Raw genomic sequence first — 19,868 nt, 5'->3', positions numbered from 1 at the left:
CCAAAATTTCAGGGTATCTTTAGGAGGCTCTCCTAATGATACCACCCAGGTTTGGTGAAGTTTGGTTCAGGGGGTCCAAAGTTATAGACCCTCAAATGTGTAGCCCCCATCTTCTATTAGCTCCCAATAGAAACAATGGGGGATGGGGACATCCCCTTTGGGAGTCCATAGCTTTGGACCCCCTAGACCAAACTTCACAAAACCTGGATGTTATCAGTAAGAGACTCTTCTGATGATACCTCTTATGTTTGGTGAAGTTTGGTTCAGGGGGTTCAAAGTTATCAACCCTCAAAGGTGTAGCCCCCATCTCCTATTAGCTCCCAATGGAAACAATGGGGGATGGGACACCCCCTTTGGGAGTCCATAACTTTGGACTCTCTGAACCAAACCTCACCAAACTAGGGTGAAAGCATCAGGAGAGTCTCCTGAAACATCCCTGAAATTTTTGTGCTGCTAGCCTAAAAACTGCGCCCTCGGCAGGCCAAAAACTGAAAACTCACTAAAATACCAAAAAAAAAACCCCACAAACGAACTCTGCATTTTTGGCGCCCACCACAATAGTCTAAGAAGGATATTACTTATATTTTGGGGCTTCATGTTGTCAGTGTATGAAGACTGGAAATGAGCCAAAACTAATTAAAATCAGGGGCACTGAAGGAAGGTTTCTTTAGGAGTGGGTTTGCCATGGCTTATTTTAATCAGACTCTGACTCTCCAACAAAGATACATTTTCAGTCTCTACCAGTGTTGACCATTATCTGGCAGCTATAAGTACCCAAGAGTGTCAAGTATTCAGTTTGTCAGTCTCACCTCTCCAAGGATCCTGTCCTTATCTTTAGGTCAAGGTGACCAGACATCCCGCTTTTGGCGGGACAGTCCCGCCTTAAACCAATTTGTCCCGTGTTTTTTTTTACTGTCCCGATTTTTGGATGGCTGCCTCACTGCCTTCTGGGGCGCTCCCCTTCCCGCCCTGTCACAGTTCCCACTCTGTCACAGGGCGGGAAACAGGGGAGCGCCCCAGAAGGCAGTGCGGCAGCCTCCTGCACACGTGGCCGCAGGAGCGCACTGCCTTTTGGGGCACTCCTGCGGCCGCGCGCGTGCGCCCACCCTGGTCCCGGTTTAAAAAGGTGACAATCTGGTTACCTTACTTTAGGTGGCACAAACCAAAAAGTATCCAACATTCAAGGACAAGTGTGATAGGTTATGGACCCAGTCAAAATTTCACTTGCATCTAGGTCAGTGCAAATATCCTTGATTTTCACTGATCGTAATGGCATTACAACATTCAGAATGTAGAAGACTCTTCAGTAATTTGAGCTGAAGATGCTTGTTTATCACTCCGTTTTTTGAAAATTATCATCTGTATACCTGAACACTTGAAAAAAAGATAGTCACCCACCCCCTCAATAAACATTTGAAAATGTCTGGAATTGAATTATGTGTGTTTTTTTTGTGTGTATGCACACTTGCATGTTATATCTTGCACTGCTTTGCCATAGATTTCCTTTCCCTGTGTTCTTTGCAGCTGCCTGGCCAAAGCACCAACTCTCCTCCCCCCAATTCCCAGCTGCTTCTGAAGAAAAACCATTTTTTGCTCAAAAGATTTTTTTAAGGAACTATTAAAACAGATTCTCTCTGAGTTGGCAATAAGCTCTGCATAGCCAGAAATAAAAGGTGGTTCTGGTTTGCACTGCCGTAAAAATGCTTGATCAATTTATTTGCTGACCGAGGGAAGGATCTGTCAGCAAGCAGTAAAATAAAACCACCAGACATTTTGGGTGGGGAAAACATATCTGCCATAGCCATATTTTTATCAATTCAAAGTCAAGAGAAGCGAAAGGCGCAACATGGGGGTCTGATCTGTGTGCTGGGCAGCCCAAGTGCTGTCCCCCAGCTACCAAATTTCCTCAAGCCCACCTGCTGAGGAAAAAACACAAAATGCTGAAGCAGTGATGAGAAATTCCAGATGGGTAGTGGGCCACTGCCTGAAGATTCCCTTTGCTGCTTGGGGCACAAGCCTTAGTAGCCCACGTCTGGGCACCCTACCTGTTGGCTTGCTCCACCCCAAACCTCTTAGGGAGGTTCCATCAAAGTGGGTAGCTCACCCACTCACCCACACCAAGAGATCAGTCCCCCACGTGCAACCTGCCACACGGCCATGACAAAATACCATGCAATAATGCAACAACATTGAAAGAAAGGGAGAGGAGGATGGGAATGTGTCTGGCTCTGGAAAGATGACTGGCCTGGGCACTGTTGGGCCTAGACCCATGGTGGTGAACCTTTGGCACTCCAGATGTTATGGACTACAATTCCCATCAGCCTCTGCCAGCATGGCCAATTGGGGCAGGGGCTGATGGGAATTGTAGTCCATAACATCTGGAGTGCCAAAGGTTCGCCACCACTGGCCTAGACTTATAAAAGCCGGGCTGGCCCACGCCCCTCTGACATCAGGACGTGATCCCCAACATCAGATGCCAGTGCGCAAGGCCTGCAAAGTCTTGTGGGCCGGCCCAAAACTCCATGCTGCCCCTTCTTCAGTCAGCAATGGTGGCCACGGTAAATTGCGGCCGCTTCCTTATGTTTCTGGGTTTGCAATTGCACTCCCATCCAAATTAATAAGCCAGGAGTTAATTGAAAATCAAATGGCCAAAGGTTTCTGAAAGTGCAACCCCCAGGCAGAGTTCATTCCAGTCTATTGAAATAGATGGATTTAAATGGGAGCAACTCTGCACAGGATTGCATTGTTAGTGGATGCAAATCTTCATCAGCTTCTTTTCACATACCCTGGAAATCCCACCTTTTTTTAGCTTGGATGGGAGCATGTCATCAAGACTAGGAAAGAAACTGAACAAGTCTTCCCCCGACACTGGGAAATAACGGGACAGCAAACGAAGGAAAGACTTCTGGCTAGGGAATGCAAGGGAAGAGGAGGAGAAGAAAGAAAACAGCTGACAGCATAGGCTCAAAAGTAGCATGTAGAGCACAACTTACCTGCTCTTAAGAGAAGCATCCCATGATGAGCTGGACATCCTAATTGAGTATATGTGACTTGCAGCTACCTTACCATCAGCTGTGAGGAATTTTGCCTTTATTCTGGTGTTACAATTACATGCATCACTGCTGTTTTGAATTGCAAGCAAATCTCGGGATCGGGGGAGACAATCAACAGTAATTTCAAACAAGGTGCATTCCAATGTCACGTGCATGTTGTGTGTGTGCAAAGTTCACAGCCTCCCTGCTGAGAAATAATCTACTGGACAACACTGAACAGAAGCAGTGATGTGTTGGTGTGTAAAGTACTGTCAAGTTGCAGCTGACATGGTGGGATTTTTGAGGCAAGAGATTAAAAGAGGTGGTTTGCTATTGCCTTCCCCTGCACAGCAACTCTGGAATCCCTTGATGGTCAAATACCCAAATACTGACCAGATCAATCTTGTTTAGCTTCCAAGGTTTGACCAGATCACCCTAGTCTGGACCATTCAGGTTAGGGCAGTAACTGCAGGGAAGTGATTTTTTTCACTGTCTTCACTGCCCCAGAGTAGGCTGTAAAAGTGGCGAATGAGAGGGACAGGAAGATGAAAATTCTGTTTTATATGTGTAGCCATGATACATGGAGGAGGGTGGTAGCTGCTGGCCTTGCACTTGATCACCACAAAGCAGTGAACAAATCCTGCATGTCAGGTGAGCAATTTGTTCAGGGGATTGATCCTGCTCCAGATGTGTCAATGAACTGGGTTCATGGGAAAACATGGAGGAGCGTGGGTAAGGAGGTTTGGGAATGATGATATCCCTCATCAGAACACAAACAAATGTGTACCTGGAAGGAGTGGGCGGGGCAAGGGGGATTGTGTGGGCAAGCTCTGCTGCCCCCTCAGGTATGCAATATTCTTTGAAGGCTTGAAGAGCGCGTATACAAATGGATGAAATCATGGATCTCTGTATCCCACAAATGCCAACTATATTAGCACTCACTGACTATCAAGTATAATTTAGCTTTTTTTTTTCTCTATTACCCAGAAATAACTGGTCTTAATATAGCTTTAAAATGGCCTCCTTGCATTCTGTAAGGTTCTACACATCAATTAATAGTTGCCATTGTCTGTCTGTCAAGATGGTGACCACTTTCAATTTTGATCCATTTTGTTTGATTTGAAGCCTCTAGCTATTGCTCAAAATTTTGCAGGGATGAATAATGGAGATGGCAAACTTTAGCACTGGAGGAATATTTAAAGTCCACACTCATTTGATTCAAATGGAGAGAAAATTACTTCTAGGCATTCTTTGACCTTTGAGGCGATCCTCTGAATGAATTTGCAGACACATTCAAGCTGTTGCTGCACTTCCCCCTCCCGCTGCAAGTGTGTGAAAAGCAGCAATTTATACCTAATCCAATTGAATGGTAAGTAATAAATGGACGTGCAATTTTTCCGCCCCTGTAGCTCTGTCGTCTTCCATCTTGCGAAGTATATCAGATAATAATGTAATGGAACTACGACAAGTCCGGCTATAATGTGTTTGCAAATAATACACTAGCTAACTGCCCACATTGCTAAACAACACGGTTATGGTCAAGATCCAAAGAGGTACCTTGGGTAGGCCCAGTGGAATTTCTGATATTTGTTTTAAATGGCAGAATCTTCCCAGCTTTGAAAGGACATTGTCATATGTAATCGGGATGAGGGGCTGATGTCTCAGACACCAATCTAAAAGCCACCATCAATGTAAGGAATTAGTTGCCCCATACTTTGGACCCAAGTTTTATGAATCCGTTAATAGGCTTCCTTGAAAGTGTGTGAGAGAACACGGGGTAGTGCAAATGGTACAGCTATATACCTTATGGAAGGTGTTGGTTTGATGGCAATTGTTCCCACCAGCCTGGAGAGTCACTCAGGAGATGATTTTGATCTCTGAGAGAAGAATGGGAGATAAACCTGCTATCAGCATTGAAAGCCCTGGAGCACTTTGAGCAAAATGCTTTGAATGCTGCAGCCGTAGAAAAAGAAGGCAGGAAGATTAAGATATATAAAGTAAGGTGGGGACGGGACTTTATCCAGAGTTAAAGGAATATGTTAAAGAAAAGAAAATTAAGTTAGAAAGAACACACAGGGTTACAGCTCTTGTTTTGCTGCTTGGCCATAGGGATATCTTAATAGCAGGAAGGATTGTCATCAATTGTTGTCTGAAAAGGAAAAAGATCCTGAGATTCTTTAATCCAGTTTGTAAACAAAGCCAATCGAATTGCTTCTCAGCCAGTAATTTGTGGAACTGCTTTTGATTGGCAACATCTTCAGATATTCCTTAGTATTTATATAGTGCTTGTAACATTCAAAGTGATTCACTGATATGATCTTTGGCAGTCCTCTTACAAAAGACACAAAGGGCAAAGAAAATAGTGTTACCCCTCATATTGCAGTGGAGGGGAAGGGACTGAGGCTTAGTAAATTCATAACACCGATGAAGCTTGAACTGGAAATATCATGAATCACACCCCAATCTCCTGTCAAGTTTGCTGCACTAGCTGTAAATAACAAAATACGTAAATAGGAGGAACTGTCAAATATACATTAGTCACACATAAATACACTTTCCTAGGGCCTACTGGATCTCTAAATTAGATTAATAAAGCACTTTTACAAGAAGATAAAGATCACCACCTTTAAAAATTAGCAATGAAACGTATGTTTGACATCGGCGTTTCACCTTGCCTGAGTAAAAAACTGTGGAACTATAGTGACTTTTGCATTTTGTGTGTGTGCAACACTGATATTGTTAAAATTTCATTTCTCCCCACTTGTCTAATGAGTTGTTTTCTGCTTCTCCTCCATTACCAGTAGCACTGATAAAAATGATGATGAGGATGATGAAGACCTAGCCAGCAACAAGACATGGGTGCTGTCCCCAAAGATCCATGAAGGAGATGTAACTCGTATACTGAACTCTCTACTCCAAGGCTATGACAACAAACTTCGGCCAGATATTGGAGGTAGGCAGCATTACTTTAGTATGTGGCCCTTGTTTTGATGCTGATAGTATGCTGTGCTTTTAAGTCCCTTATGGCAATGTTTCCCATACTGTGAGCTAGGGATTTAGGGGACATTTGATGAAGGGAGTTTTGAGTCTTGAAAGCTTATGCCCCCCAAATATTTTTGGTCTCTAAGGAGTTGCTGGACCTGAGTCTTTAGAGGTGTGTGTATTTGTTTTGTCAATTAGCCTGCACTGAGGGGTAATCAACTGAGTCGTAAAATGACTAGGATACTTAACAAAGACCTGTGTAAATAGAAAGAATTCTGGAACTTCCTATAATCCTTAGGTATATAGACAGTGTGATGAAATGAACTTATCAGTTGTTGAAACCCACACAACATCACATTGAGATAAAATGCCAGATGACAATTAGATCTCCTGGCTTTCCACTCTGAAATACTGTCCCAGATCTTATCTTGCTTACTGCTTGGGCAATATCTGTTGCAGCGATACAAATTCCAGATAAACAATCAACTCATCTTTTGTCATTTATATTCACATTCACTCTTTGCTGATATCATACATCTCTCCAAACTCAGAGACGTTTTAAGTTACGCTGTGGCAAAAGTCCCATTCTTTTCTATAGCTAGCCATTCCCATACACATAGCTAGCCATTCCCATAAACGTAGCTAGCCATTCCCATAATTCTCCTCTGCAATCTGACCTTGTTATCACAAGAATGTTTTTTCTGTTTCAGATCATAACTAAGGAGAAAATAATGTCATAGTGCATTTTTCCCCCTTTTCATTCAAACCATCCAGCAGCAGGCCTCCTATGTACATGCCTGGAGCAGGAAATTCAGCCCTCAGCCTCAATTTCCCAACCCATAAAGAACTTTGGAACTGGAACAAAAATGGCTTCTACATCATGATGCTCTAAGAATTTTTCCATTCTCTGTGGTAAAGACCATGGACTTGGGAAGTTAGCCTGCTGCATCTGCCGGTACTGACACCATACTTTCCCCAAACTGTGGCTGATTATACACAAGGTATCTGCTATGCTGCAGGGATGAACGTTCATTGTGGCAGGATATCTTGTATAGACGTATTTTCTCAAGCCCTGCTTTCACTTTCCATTCTCTCTGCAGCAAGCGGCAACACTTGTAGCACAACTTTAATTTTCTTTGCTGCCAAAGCAGGTCAGATTTGTTTGTGAGCACAGCTTTGCCCCAGACATCTTCCCTCCACCCACAGTCAGCCTGCCTAGCTTCACACTTCCCACTCCCTCCCACTGCCATCCACACATCCCCCCTTGCCCCCTTTTCCATGTTGCCATGTTTACTCATCTGCCATGTTTACTCATCCTGCTGGCATTTCTATAGATGATACAAGCAGGGTGGTTTTTTGGCTCTACCCTATCTCCCCCACTCTACTTGGACCCTCCCCAATGATTTATTTCAACTTCAACTTTCTTTCAACTTCAATTTATTTCAATTTTAACCTCCAAGCATTTGTACCATATTAAATCTATCAAAATAATGATAGATCTAATACAAGAATATAAAAATTACAAGGATATAGAACTAAGCCTCTGTTCTCCTGCAGCAGCAGCAGCTGTTGGAAGTATGTGTGTGTGTGAAGGTGGGAGACAATATCAGTTCTAGGATATGGTCTCCTTCTTCAGCAAAGTGTGGTCCAGGGCTTTGCTTTGCATCTTTCATGGGGGGGGGGATTAGTTTTGAAAAGCGGCTACAATATTGATATAACTGCAATAACAACAATATCAACTTCAACTTCAACAGATCTTTATTAGGCATATCAGTAAAAATAAAACAAAATACAGGACAGAGTGGGTGTTTAAGCAAGACATAAAACTGGACAAAGCATGTAAGGTTGGTAAGGAAGAGGTGATCAAGCTTCCATTAAGTTTTTGACTTGAGCACGTCTAATAAAAATTCAGTGTTTCTTCCAGTTATCCCGCCGTCGCTATTATTCAGCAGGTGAATAGTCTTTGTATGCTCTGAACAACTTTTTATTCCCTAGAGCTGGGACAAGTAGAGAGAGTCCAGGTAACACATACCTCGGGCAAGAAAATATAATATGTTCGAGGGTGCAATATCAATATAACAGCAATTTAAAGGACTTTAACAACTGTGTGTTAAACTGTGTGCTTTTAAGAGTGAGCTGATGGATGGAGTTAAGAGAAACAGGAAAAGCAGAGGCTCAGGGAGAGTTCAGCAGGCAAGCTGCATAGTAGTTTGTAGAGTGCTCCTCATGTGTAAATGGGGAACTGCGAGAAGACTACTACAACTCCACTGTGCAGCAAAAAGCCCCAAGGTAAGCATTCCATGCATAATGGGCCAATGTCTTCCCTAGGCACATTCCCTAAAATATCTCAGTTTTTGCCATAGCAGTTTTGGGAATCCTCTCCATTAGTAGGGTGGCAAAGTATCTCTGCAGACCTTGTATCAGGTCTAGGGTTCTTCAGCCTTTGCAGGAGAAAAATGGCTTCCATACTAATGCTCTAAGAATTTAATGCTCTAAGTCTCTGTAGTCTTTCCCACAGAGATTAGTGGAAATTCCTAAAGCACCACCTGGAACTGACATCACATCCTCCCTAAATGCCCTTCATAGCCCCCCCCCCCCCGCATCTCCCAGTATTTGCTTATAGAAGCCCAGTTCACATTCAACACAGGCAAATGGTTTATCATGTGCTTTCCATGTGGAAGGCACTTGCCACAGAGAGAAACACATCTCCCTGTGAGATGCCTCTGAAGATGGCATCCATCGATGTGGGTAAAATGTTAGGAGCTAAAACTACCCGACCACGGCCGCACAGCATGGAAAACCTACAACAGCCAGAAGATATTAAACTCAAGTCCCAGCCTCTGCACTTTAGAGGGTTCAGGGTAGGAAGCCTGAGAAGGGAAACAGTCTGCTGTCCAAGATCTTATCCTCTGCCCAAGATAGCCTCTGTCAGTTGTGCTGGGTTGACCATTGATCTAATAGTGTAAGGCAAGTCCTAGTTAAGTAATTAGAATTCTGTCCAGCTATGCTCTCTGTCACTTGCAATCAACATAAAAGATACAATTGCAGGTACATAGATTTGTGCCAGCCTAGCTGGCTCACTGGCAATCTACATTATGATCGAATGCTGTGGAGAAGAGTTGGCTTTATTCCCAGTCCCCTTACCTTTCTCTTTCAGTTTCTTAACAGCTCTATGAGCTGTCTCTGTATCATGTTCAGTGATGCTGCCGGCAGGGTACCTGCTGTAGCTAGGCAGTGTGCTGAATTAGCTAACAATACTAGGAATCACCAGTCAGTGCCCTTTATCTTGAGAGCTGTTGACACAGCAGTTTGTAGGTATGTGACATCTTAACATTCCTTTTTGGCATCTTAACGTTCCTTTTGTGGCATTGTTTGCTCTAGGTGCATCCTCCTGCACAAAAAAAACATCCAAAGGAATATTTTGGGTGAAACTCAAACATACGAAGTTTGAATTTAAACCATTTATCCTCTCTTACTTGGAGTCAAATATGAAATTATTGTAAAGCTTTGGAATATCTCAGTAGTCTCCAAACTCAGAAGGGAGAGTTAAGAACAAACGACTGCAGGGCTTACCTTGAGCCTTTTACAAAATAGATCTCAACACTACCAAAGTTTAGACCTGTTCATAAAAATCTTAGTTTGCTGTCCAGCATTCTCCAATGCCAGTACAGTATCGTGCTTCCCTTTCTTTTCTCATCCGAACTTATTGGATGATGGTACCACCAGTGGCAGGGTTGGGTCTTAGATGTACCCCAGGGTCAGAAACCATGAGAACTGGAATTTCTATGGATCATACATCATTATTACCGTGTTTCCCCGAAAATAAGACAGTGTCTTATATTAATTTTTGCTCCCAAAGATGCGCTATGTCTTATTTTCAGGGGATGTCTTATTTTTCCGCTCCACAGTTGCATGCTCTGGTGTTCTGTTCGATGGGCATTCTTCCAAACAAAAACTTAGCTACGTCTTACTTTTGGGGGATGCTTTATATTTAGGACTTCAGCAAAACTTCTACTACGTCTTATTTTCGGGGAAACAGAATAGTTGCATTCTTTGCTGCAGAAATGATTTTGTACACCTAATTGCAAGTCAACACCACCAAACACAGTGTTCACTATGAGGAAACTGGCATAGATCAGGCTATTAGCTAATGTAACCTAATGTAGAATGATTTGTAGGAAGTTATTTGTATTAAGTGAAATGGCATATACCTTATATTAAGTTCTGATTAAAGGCACTTATATTTCTGGGCAAGGTTTTTGGTTTTATGTATTGATTTTGTTATAAACAACTGAATGAACTCCTACAGCACAAATGGTATGTCGGAAGAAAAATCTTTCTTTAAAAAAAAATGGCTGTTTTGACCTGTCATCAGACAGTAATGTGGCTGGTATAATGCATAAAATGTAATCACAGCAAATGCTCTTAGAAAGTAACACACTAATTTTGTTAACTGCCCCCTTTTCCCTGAAATGGCATTCTCGGCTGTATGTGGCTATATAAAAACGGTATAATTTCTCACTGCTACCATGATGAAGGTTCAAGTCCAGTAGCATATTAAAGACCAGCCAGATTTGCAAGGTATAAGCCAGGGGTCTTCAAACTATGGCCCTCCAGATGTTCATAGACTACAATTCCCATGAGCCCTATCATTTGGCCATGCTGGCAGAGGCTGATGGGAATTGTAGTCCATGAACATCTGGAGGGCCATAGTTTGAAGACCCCTGGTATAAGCTTTCAAGAGTCAACAATCCCTTCCGATTGCCAGATTCTCTAGTTAAAATTATCAGATGATGTGAATGATATCTATCTGAGAGCTGCTGCCGGTCAGAGCAGACAGTACTGGCTGATAGACCGACGGCAGGGGCAGAGTGAGGGGGAACTGCAACCGGGGTGCATGTTCGCCCTGCGCCCCCGCCACACCCCCATCTGCCCCTGCCATGCCTTGGAATGCCCCCACCATACCCCCAGAGGGGCATGCGCCCAGTGCGTTGTGCCCCCCCGCCCCCTTGGCATGACACTACTGACCCAACAGTCTGACTTAATATAAGACAGCTGTTCATAGCCACACAGGGAGAGAACTTTGACTCTTGAAAGCTTATATCCTAAAAATCGGGTTGGTCTTTAAGGTGCTAGTGGATTTGATTCTTGTTCCTCTCCTGGAGACTGACATGGGCCCTTTCCCCACTTACCTTAAGCCCCGCGCTACTCTCCGCAAGTAGCACGGTGTCCCACTGCACTCCCCACGTCAGGGACGGCAACAGCGCAGCCGCCCCGATGCTGCTGCTCTTGCGCCCGCTCAGCGCGTGGCATCCCTGGCGCTGGTAAAAATGGCGCCTTTGGATGACCCCGCGCAGAGCGTGGGGTCGTGGGGATGCCCAGACGCGCGCTTGGGATTCCTTGCGCTCAAAGCAGCGTGCAGCGACGGCGGCAGCAGGAGAAGGGGGGAAAGGCCCATGGTTACCCACCCAAAACTTACTCCTACCACGGTCATGCATTTTTAAGCAACAGGGCTCTCAACTTTGGTAGCCATATCCAGGCGCCGTACTCTCTTTGTCAAATCAAACCTATTGTTATGCTCAGTGACCAGAACAGAACAACTAAACAAGTATAAAACAAATATCAAAAGAACATCCCTTTCGTGGGATCAATCTATATTCAAAAGAGGGTTGGCTAGAAATCCCTATCTGAGCTGAGCATGCTCAAGACTGGTAACAAACTGGATAAATTTATTTATACCCCACTGATTAATCATCAGAGTTTTCTTTGAAAACATATTTTAAAAGGTTAGCAAAGTACTTTTCTTAAAAATCTTTACTTCCACAGTATCAAGAACCCACCTAGCTTTTCCCGTATTTACACATCTCCAATTCTATTAGAAACGGATGAGTGTCCTTTGACTTATAGAGCATGGTTCGCAGCATTAATCCTTTGGCTCAAAATAAAGATCTTCTCATGAGGCGACGTTTACTAACCAACTTAGCTCAGGATGTTTACTACAGTAACTTGATGAAACTGGCAGCAAGAAAAGCTGCCTCAATAGATTTTTTTAGTTCTTTTGGAGCATGACATTGGATTTAAATGTCCAAGGCAGAGATTACAGGATATTGCTACAGCTGATCTCTGGTCCCATTCCCATACTGTTTGTTTCCTGACCTGTTTTCATATAAACTATGTGGTCTCATTCTGTTGTGCTAATTACTTGAAAACATTGACTGTTTTGCACTATTGATGGCTTTCACAAAAGCAAGTCTAAATGTATTTCCATCTGAAAACCTTTACAGGACTGTCACAAGTGTTCCTTATCCTCTCAGACTATGCCCCTGTACCTCTCAGGATATTGAAACCTTACCACATATTCTTCTTTTTTGCAAGTTTTATCATCATGAACATCAACAGAGGATTTCCCCCTATTGTCAACATTTAGAGGCAGTGCAGAACAATCCTGCATACATTTTTTGTTAGAAGACAAAAAAGTTCATTATTGTTTCTTGAAGTTTGTAATTGAGATTTTCTGAACCTCAAAAAAAAGTTCAAGATCCAAAAGGCTTTGAGAAGAGAGACCTACACTTTGTAGAAAGCTTAGTAGACTCTTTAGCCAACTGGATTGGTAATTATCTTAAAGAATTAATGGAAATAGTCTTTGAAGGTTAAGGCTGACTAAAAGCCATTTGAACATTGACCAAACACAAATTCTGGCCTCAAACCTAAGCATCCCCATTACCAGTCTAATCAACCCATTTGATAAGTATTTGGGTACTTCTGGAAGAAACCTGAGAAATTTAGGGTGGACTCTCTCAAGGAGACTAATTGAGGACCGGGACCCCAAAGAGGAGTCTAACTGGGCCCCTGATTTGGCTTTAAACAGCTTCAGAGTTGCTTGTACTAAAAAAGCCCCCTTGGGATTTATGGAATTTAATTATCCTGTTTGTTGACCTTGTTCCAGAGCTTGCCATTGTACTGGCATTGTTTTGGCTCCAGAGGCCTACATCACAATCTCAGTATAACTGAAGTTTATAATGTAGTCTATCTTGTTCGAATGAATGAATGAATGAATGAGCGAGCCTTTATTGGCATACAATTGTAACAAAATATATAAGGATAAAAAGAATAAAACAGTACATACATACCATAAAATTTCTTGTTCTATTGCAGTTAGCAGCATCTCATTTTGGGATTTTCCCTGAAGGCGAGGATCTTATTTTTTGGATAGTTAACTGTTAGTTGCCCCAGTTCATAGAATGAGGCAGCTTATTTAAAGCTGACCTCAGCCCTACCAGGGTTCTAGACATTATCACCATGTCAACCATATAAAGCAGGATGGGTATATGCCAGTTTGCCACTTTAGGAGGGTGGAGCTCTATATTGTTCAGAGAGTCTATCAGATTATTCAAGTAGAAAATGAACGATGTTGGAGCTAAGAGGCCTCCTTGTGTAACATTCTTGGATGTTTTAATGGGGTCTGTTAGGTGGCTATTCTGGCTGCATCTAACTCTAAGGCCGGTATACTTGTGCATGGTTTGGATAAGGCACAGTAGTGTGAGGCCAGAACTCAATGTCCAGCCTGCTCAGCTGTTTTGAGAAAAGATAGGTTAGAAATCCCAAGAAAACATCAGACATCTGACATCAGAAACAGACAGACAGTTTTTACTTAGCAGGATTTAGATAGTTACAGAATGTGAACTCTCCCAAGGGAGAGGCACGCCCTGAGTGCTCTCAACTGAGAGACACGCCCACCATAGGAAAGACCTTAGTCTTTATAGATACAGAGAATACATAAGTCACAGTTCATCCCCTTACTCACGTACATAATCCATACCCCTCTCACGTGCTATAAGCATGAACCTTAAAATCCCGTTGGATAGTTCTGTCTCCTTGTCACATTAAGACAGCCTCTATTCTACGTGTCACATTCCTTCTGTTATTCAAATGCTGCATGCTCTTAGCTCATGTCCCTCTACCCATATGCAAACGGCTGCAATAAAACTAACTTCTGTTTCCAAGAAAAACCTGTTTTTCTAAGTTTGCTCCTGGAGAGAGATATTTCCTTAGGGTATGCAGGTTTGACATTCTTTAGGATCATTTAAAAATGATTTTACCTTTAAAAGATTATACAAACATTATTCTAACAATTAGTCCCTTCGATTCCAATACAATAGAATTATAGTGAAATACAACTTAATCAAATACAAATTTATAGACATTCTGGTCCATCTCCACAGTAGTCTCTTATTGATCGCTGTAGCCCATAATTTTTGCCAGAGCCTTGCCTGGGGAACCGAGTCAAAAGCTGCTTTCAGATCTATAAACGTGGCATAAAAGGATGTATCTCTCTCAGTTGCATTTTTCTCAATGAGATGCTATAGAACTAAGCAGTGGTTCAATATAGATTTTCCAGCCGTGAAGTCCACTTGTTCAATCCCCAGAACATCGTTTTTATCAAGCCAATCTGCAAGTTTCTCCAATAGCTGTTTTGTGAACAACTTACTTACGATGTTCAGTAAACTGACTGGCCTGTAATTTGGTGTGTGTCCTCTCTGTCAACTTTCTTAAAGAATGGTAACTTTCTGTGTCACTGTGGTGGCTTTGCCAAAAGCAGGCAATGTTGGCTTTTTTGGTGCTGTGTTTATGTGCCCCCAACAAAGAAAAAAAGTTGTCCCCCAGTTGTCAGTCCAGCCAGGGCCAGGTAATGCAAAGGCCCATAAATTTCCCATATGCTTTTATCAAATGGCTGACTCTAGTTGGCTCAACAGCTGAGTAAGAGTAGTTACTCTTAGATGGCTTGCCTGCTTAGCAGTTCAGCTGTTTGATAGGCACTACCTCTAAGCCCTTCTATTCATTATAGCAGAGGTACAACGTTATATTTTTAGGAGAAGTCGAAATACTGCACATCTTGATAACCTTGGGAAGTACTGCTTGGTGCATCTGAATGTTGACCCAGACACACCCCACATCTATTTCTTTTGTAAAGGGTACATGGTCAGAAATAATTCCACATGCAAAACATGAATACTTATCCTCACAGTAATGTCTCAGATGTTCACAGTTCCCTCATGGTATACTGTACCCACAATTTTTACCCTGACCCTTTCTGTTGACTGTTGTTTAAAAACAAAGAGGCAACATTTTTCCCCAACCTCCTACCCACCCCCTCCTGCCACCTGAGGCTTGAAATGAAATTTACTGACAACAAACTGGTCACTCTTGCTGTCAATCTTGGTTTTGTGTCTCGATCAGTTCCTGAGTTCTTGATGATAATATGATTTGAGATGCTTGAGGGGCACATTCTATTATTACAAACTAAGTTGCTTCTGTGTTGAAGCAAGTTGCATCTGTCCTTCAGTGATGTAACAGAATAAAAACCATGTCTCTTAGGCCGTTTCCGCACGGCCAAAAAAGCAGCGGCAGCGATGGCGATACCATAGTGCGACATCCCAAAAAAAGCGTTCACACAGACAGAACTCGCGGTGATCCGCAGCCCGCGCCAGAAATGTGACGGTTATGCGGAAGCTCTTGAGCGGCGTCTCGCGGCGTTAGCGCCTGCGCGCATAAACCGTGCAGGCCAGCGCGCCATTTTTTGGCGACAATCGTGGCGGCTGTTAAGCGCAGTCTTTGTCGATCGTCACATGGGGAAAAAGAGTGGTTTTAAAGCGTTTTCTGAATACACCGTCTTGGCGCGGTTTGGCGTTTTACGCGGCAGTAGCGACTCGCGCCCGCTCGCAGCGTGCGAAACGCTCTCGCTCTGGCAGCTTCTTTTCGTTCGCGGCGGCGTCATATTTGCCCACGTCTTGAGCGTTGCTTAGAGCCATGGTGGCGAACCTATGGCGGCGAACCAATTGGCCATGCTGGCAGGGGCTGCTGGGTATTGTAGTCCATGAACATCTGGAGTGCCATAGGTTCGCCACCACTGTCTTATAGGTATTTATTGCTCTTGGACTGATAGCCCCACCTCTCCCTCTTGTGCTTTCACCTTCCTCTCTCACCTTCCTCTCAGGGTAGGTACATACCTGGATCTTCCTTCCCCATTTTATCTGTTCAACATACTTGTAAGGTAATGCACACTGAGAGACTGGCATAAGGGCAAGGCTGAGTGGAGACTTGAACTTGGGCCTCTCCATTCCTAGTCTGATTCTCAGACTAATGCACCATTTGCCCCTCTTCACATTAATTTCACCCATGTAGCATTACCTCTCCAATCTCGAATACAGGAAGGGGTGGGAAAAGAATTTTTTATTTCACTCAAGGATCCCTATGTGTGTTTGGCACATGGCTTCGTCTTTCTGTCATGAATCTGTTACCCATCAATTGCATTAGGTGCTGCCAAGTTTTAATATTATGTGAAAGGAGCAGGGCTTCCATACAAGGCCGAGCTAATTTCAGAAGTAACAATGCTCCCCACGCCCCTTTTTAACAGTCTTCTGAGTGTGCAGCTGATAATCTTAAACTATCCATCAATTACAAGGTTTGATATTTCACATCTGTTCTCCATTCTGTTTGCAAGGGTAAACAGGGCTCTGAGGCTGAGCTTTGTGGTAATTTAGACAGCCAACTCCTAGAAAGGTTCCTGATTGAAGGAGTTCCTGATGCTTCAGTTGCCTTAGGAGACATTGTATTAGGCATGCATGGTTGGATCAAGCCAGTTCTTTGCAGATTAAAATGTTCAGAATGTAAATAAATTGGGATGAAGAATATGTTTCAACATGTTTGACTAGCCAAAAGGCTATGGTCATGATAATGGGGCCTGCATTTACAAAATGGGTAGAAAGAAAGGGAATTGTGTAGGATTGAGGGGGATGTTATGGTATGTGAAAAAAGAGGGTTCATCTCCTAGATCGCAGATAGCTGGGTCAGCAACAGAGCCAGAAAGTCTGGAGCAAGTTGTAATAGTCGACCTTTTACATGATTGGTGCATGGGACTGTGACTCTGTTCCTATGAAAGACTCTTGCTGGGCAAAATACTAGCTTGAACATTATAAAGGCAGTGTATAGAACTCTGTATGTATCTTTAGGCTTCTTACTTATCTTTGTGCTTAGTACTGTGTAGCTTAAGAACTTTGCATAGTGTTGTATAGGGTTATGCTGCAACTACCAAGTAAAGCCTTCCTGTAGAAAGAACAACTTTGTGAAGTGTCTTATTCTAAGAAGGTGGGAGGCTGCTGAGTGTAAGCAGTTCGTCTACTAGACCTACTTGTCTATTATGGGTAGATCCGCTCTACTCTGCTGATAGGGGGAAGTTGTCTTGATCCAACACACTGTGTGTGTGTGGAATTGTCTTTTCCTATATGTCCCTCCCCTCCTTGTTCTCTGACATTTGAATAGCTCCACATTCCACTGTTTGGCTGGATAAAATAAGAGAGAGATGGGAGATGAATTTCCTTTCATCACTTGCTTCCACTGTAGTGCACTTTCCCATGGGAGATTAGCCTTCTGACACCCCTAGTACAGCTAGCAGGTAAAAAACTTGCCATTTTAAAAGAGCCTTTGCTGACAGCTTATTGGAAATTCCATTGATTGTTGGCCATTAAGTTTCTTACCTGGGAAGTGCTCTTGCATTGCTGCTTGCCATTGATTTTTAATTGATATCTCATCCTAATTTCTGCTGGGTTATACTTGTAGTTTTAGTATGTGTATTGTGTTTATAAAGCCTGTACATTGCCTTGGGAGCCTCTGAGTGGAGACTGAGACAGAACAATTATCAATAAATAACGGATTCCCTGGTGAAGAGAGCGGGTGGATCTGATTAAAATGTCCAGAATGTAAATAAATTGGGATGAAGAATATGTTTCAACGTGTTTTCTAGTGTTGCTTCAAACCAACTGAGATGTTTAACTTTGGAATTGCTGTTAATTACTGATTGTATACTAAAAATGGTGTATTGATTTAAGAGTTCATCAGCTTGAGATGTTAATATATCTGACATGCTTTGGTCTCTGTGTGATTAGGCAGGGTTGAAGAGGCCAATGACTTTCCCCTAAATATCTTCACTGAGAATATATTAAGAGGAGAAAAAATTATATTTGTATTTAACTATGATAAATTGTCGGCTGCACGATTGCTTAGTTTTCTCATTTGTTATTTCTAGACTTTAGCCAGCATTTGTTTATAGCAGGAATTCTTGCCTATCCTCCATTCCTGCTAATTCTAAAGACTTCTGCCCTATTTTTTGATCCGTGATTAATCTGTGTTTCAATTTGAAATATACTGATTATATCTAGATTAGATTATATCTCATGCAAGGTTAGAGACACCACCGAAATATCACTTTTTTACAAACATTTGTTCTTACTTAATGAAAAAAAATGGTGAGAGCGATTCAACCCTCTCATTTGAGGTCCTCTTTTTCTTTTCTCATCAAATCTAAGTGGGTCTTCTTCTGCTGTTCTAGGTATGCTAGACATGCCTGGCTATTGTTGCAAATGGGAGGCCCTGCTTGTTTTACAGGCACGCTTCAGGCTCTCAGTACTCAAATTCCTTGTGTTCCATTTAGACAGTGATTCTTAACAGGGCGTCCATAAGATCAAAGAGCCCTCCTGGATAAGACCAGTAGTCCATCTAGTCCAGTATTCTGGCTAACACGGTGGCCAACCTGTTGCTCTGGATGGCCAACAACAGTGCATAGAGCAGTGGTGGCGAACCTTTGGCACTCCGGATGTTATGGACTTCAATTCCCATCAGCCCCTTCCAGCATGGCCAATTGGCCATGCTGGAAGGGGCTGATGGGAATGTAGTCCATAACATCTGGAGTGCCAAAGGTTCGCCACTACTGGCATAGAGGCTAAGACCTTCCCTTGATGCTGCCCCCAGCACTGGGATTCTGAGGTTAACTGCCTGTGAACATGGAGGTTCCCTTTAATCATCAGGGCTAGTAACCACTGACAGACCTAGTCTCCCTGAATCAATCTAATCCCCTTGTAAAGCTGTCACTCCCTGTGGTCATCTAACTACATATTCTGGCAGTGAATGTTACATTTTAATCACTTGCTGTATTAAGAAGTATTTCCTTTTGTCTGTCGTGAATCTCCTGTCCATCAGTTTCATTATATGCCCTCAAGTTATACTATTTTGGGAGAGGGGAAAAAGATAAGAAGAGTTTGAATTTATATCCCACCTTTCTCTCCTGTGATACCCCTCTGAAGATGCCAGTCGCAGTTGCAGGTGAAACGTTAGGAACAAGATCTAGCAGACCACGACCACACAGCCCGGAAAACCCACCACAACCAGTTGAATATGTCTGTCAAAGCCTTCGACAATTACTGTTTTTTAATATCCCCAGTTGATCTATAATTTCATCTCTTGACACCTCAGTGCGACTCAGTTCCTCAGGCTCCCTTCTTTAAAAATATTTACTGTAACACGGGTAAATGGCCTGCACATTCCACAATGAACACAAATGTAAAAAATTCACTGGGCTTTTCTGCCATTTTCCCATCTTCCTTTAGCGATCCTTTTATTCCTTGGTCATCCAATAGTCCAACTGCTGGTTGGTTTCCTGCTCCAGATATATTTAAATTATTTTTTTTATTGTTTGTCTTGATGCTTTTAGCAACCTGGTCCTCAAATTCAGTTTTCACATGTCTAATTGTTGACTTTTCCAGAGCCTGTAGTACCTTCTGTTCAGTTCATTGTGTCAGACATTCTACTTTTTAAAAGAAGCCTTTTTGCTTTTTATAGCTCCCTTGATGTGTGGTTAATCATGTAGTCATCCTTTTAGACTTGGCAGTGCCTTTCCTAACCTATAGAATGCATTCTATGTCCTCTTCAATTAGTGTGGTTTTAAATAGCTTCCAAGCATTCTCTAAGGATTTGACTCTCTTGTATTTCCCTTTTAGTTTCATTTGAACTGTTCTCATCATT

The 19,868-nt window shown here is 42.7% G+C and overlaps 1 protein-coding gene across 3 annotated transcripts in view; it reads left to right on the top strand.

Annotated features, from left to right (window-relative positions):
- Positions 1-19,868, top strand: part of GABRG1 (gamma-aminobutyric acid type A receptor subunit gamma1) — a 130,375-nt gene that overhangs the window by 42,283 nt on the left and 68,224 nt on the right. For 2 of the 3 annotated variants that reach the window (XM_048509622.1, XM_048509620.1), the window contains exon 2: positions 5,834-5,985. In XM_048509622.1, the coding sequence (XP_048365579.1) occupies positions 5,834-5,985 (152 nt within the window). The remainder of the gene's footprint in view (positions 1-5,833; positions 5,986-19,868) is intronic. The other variant, XM_048509621.1, reaches the window with a different exon arrangement.

The sequence above is a fragment of the Sphaerodactylus townsendi genome, linkage group LG10, assembly GCF_021028975.2.
Source record: "Sphaerodactylus townsendi isolate TG3544 linkage group LG10, MPM_Stown_v2.3, whole genome shotgun sequence".
In the NCBI taxonomy this organism is placed as follows: Eukaryota; Metazoa; Chordata; class Lepidosauria; order Squamata; family Sphaerodactylidae; genus Sphaerodactylus; species Sphaerodactylus townsendi.
The sequence above is the reverse complement of the archived record's forward strand: the minus strand, read 5'-3'. Positions and strand labels throughout refer to the sequence as shown.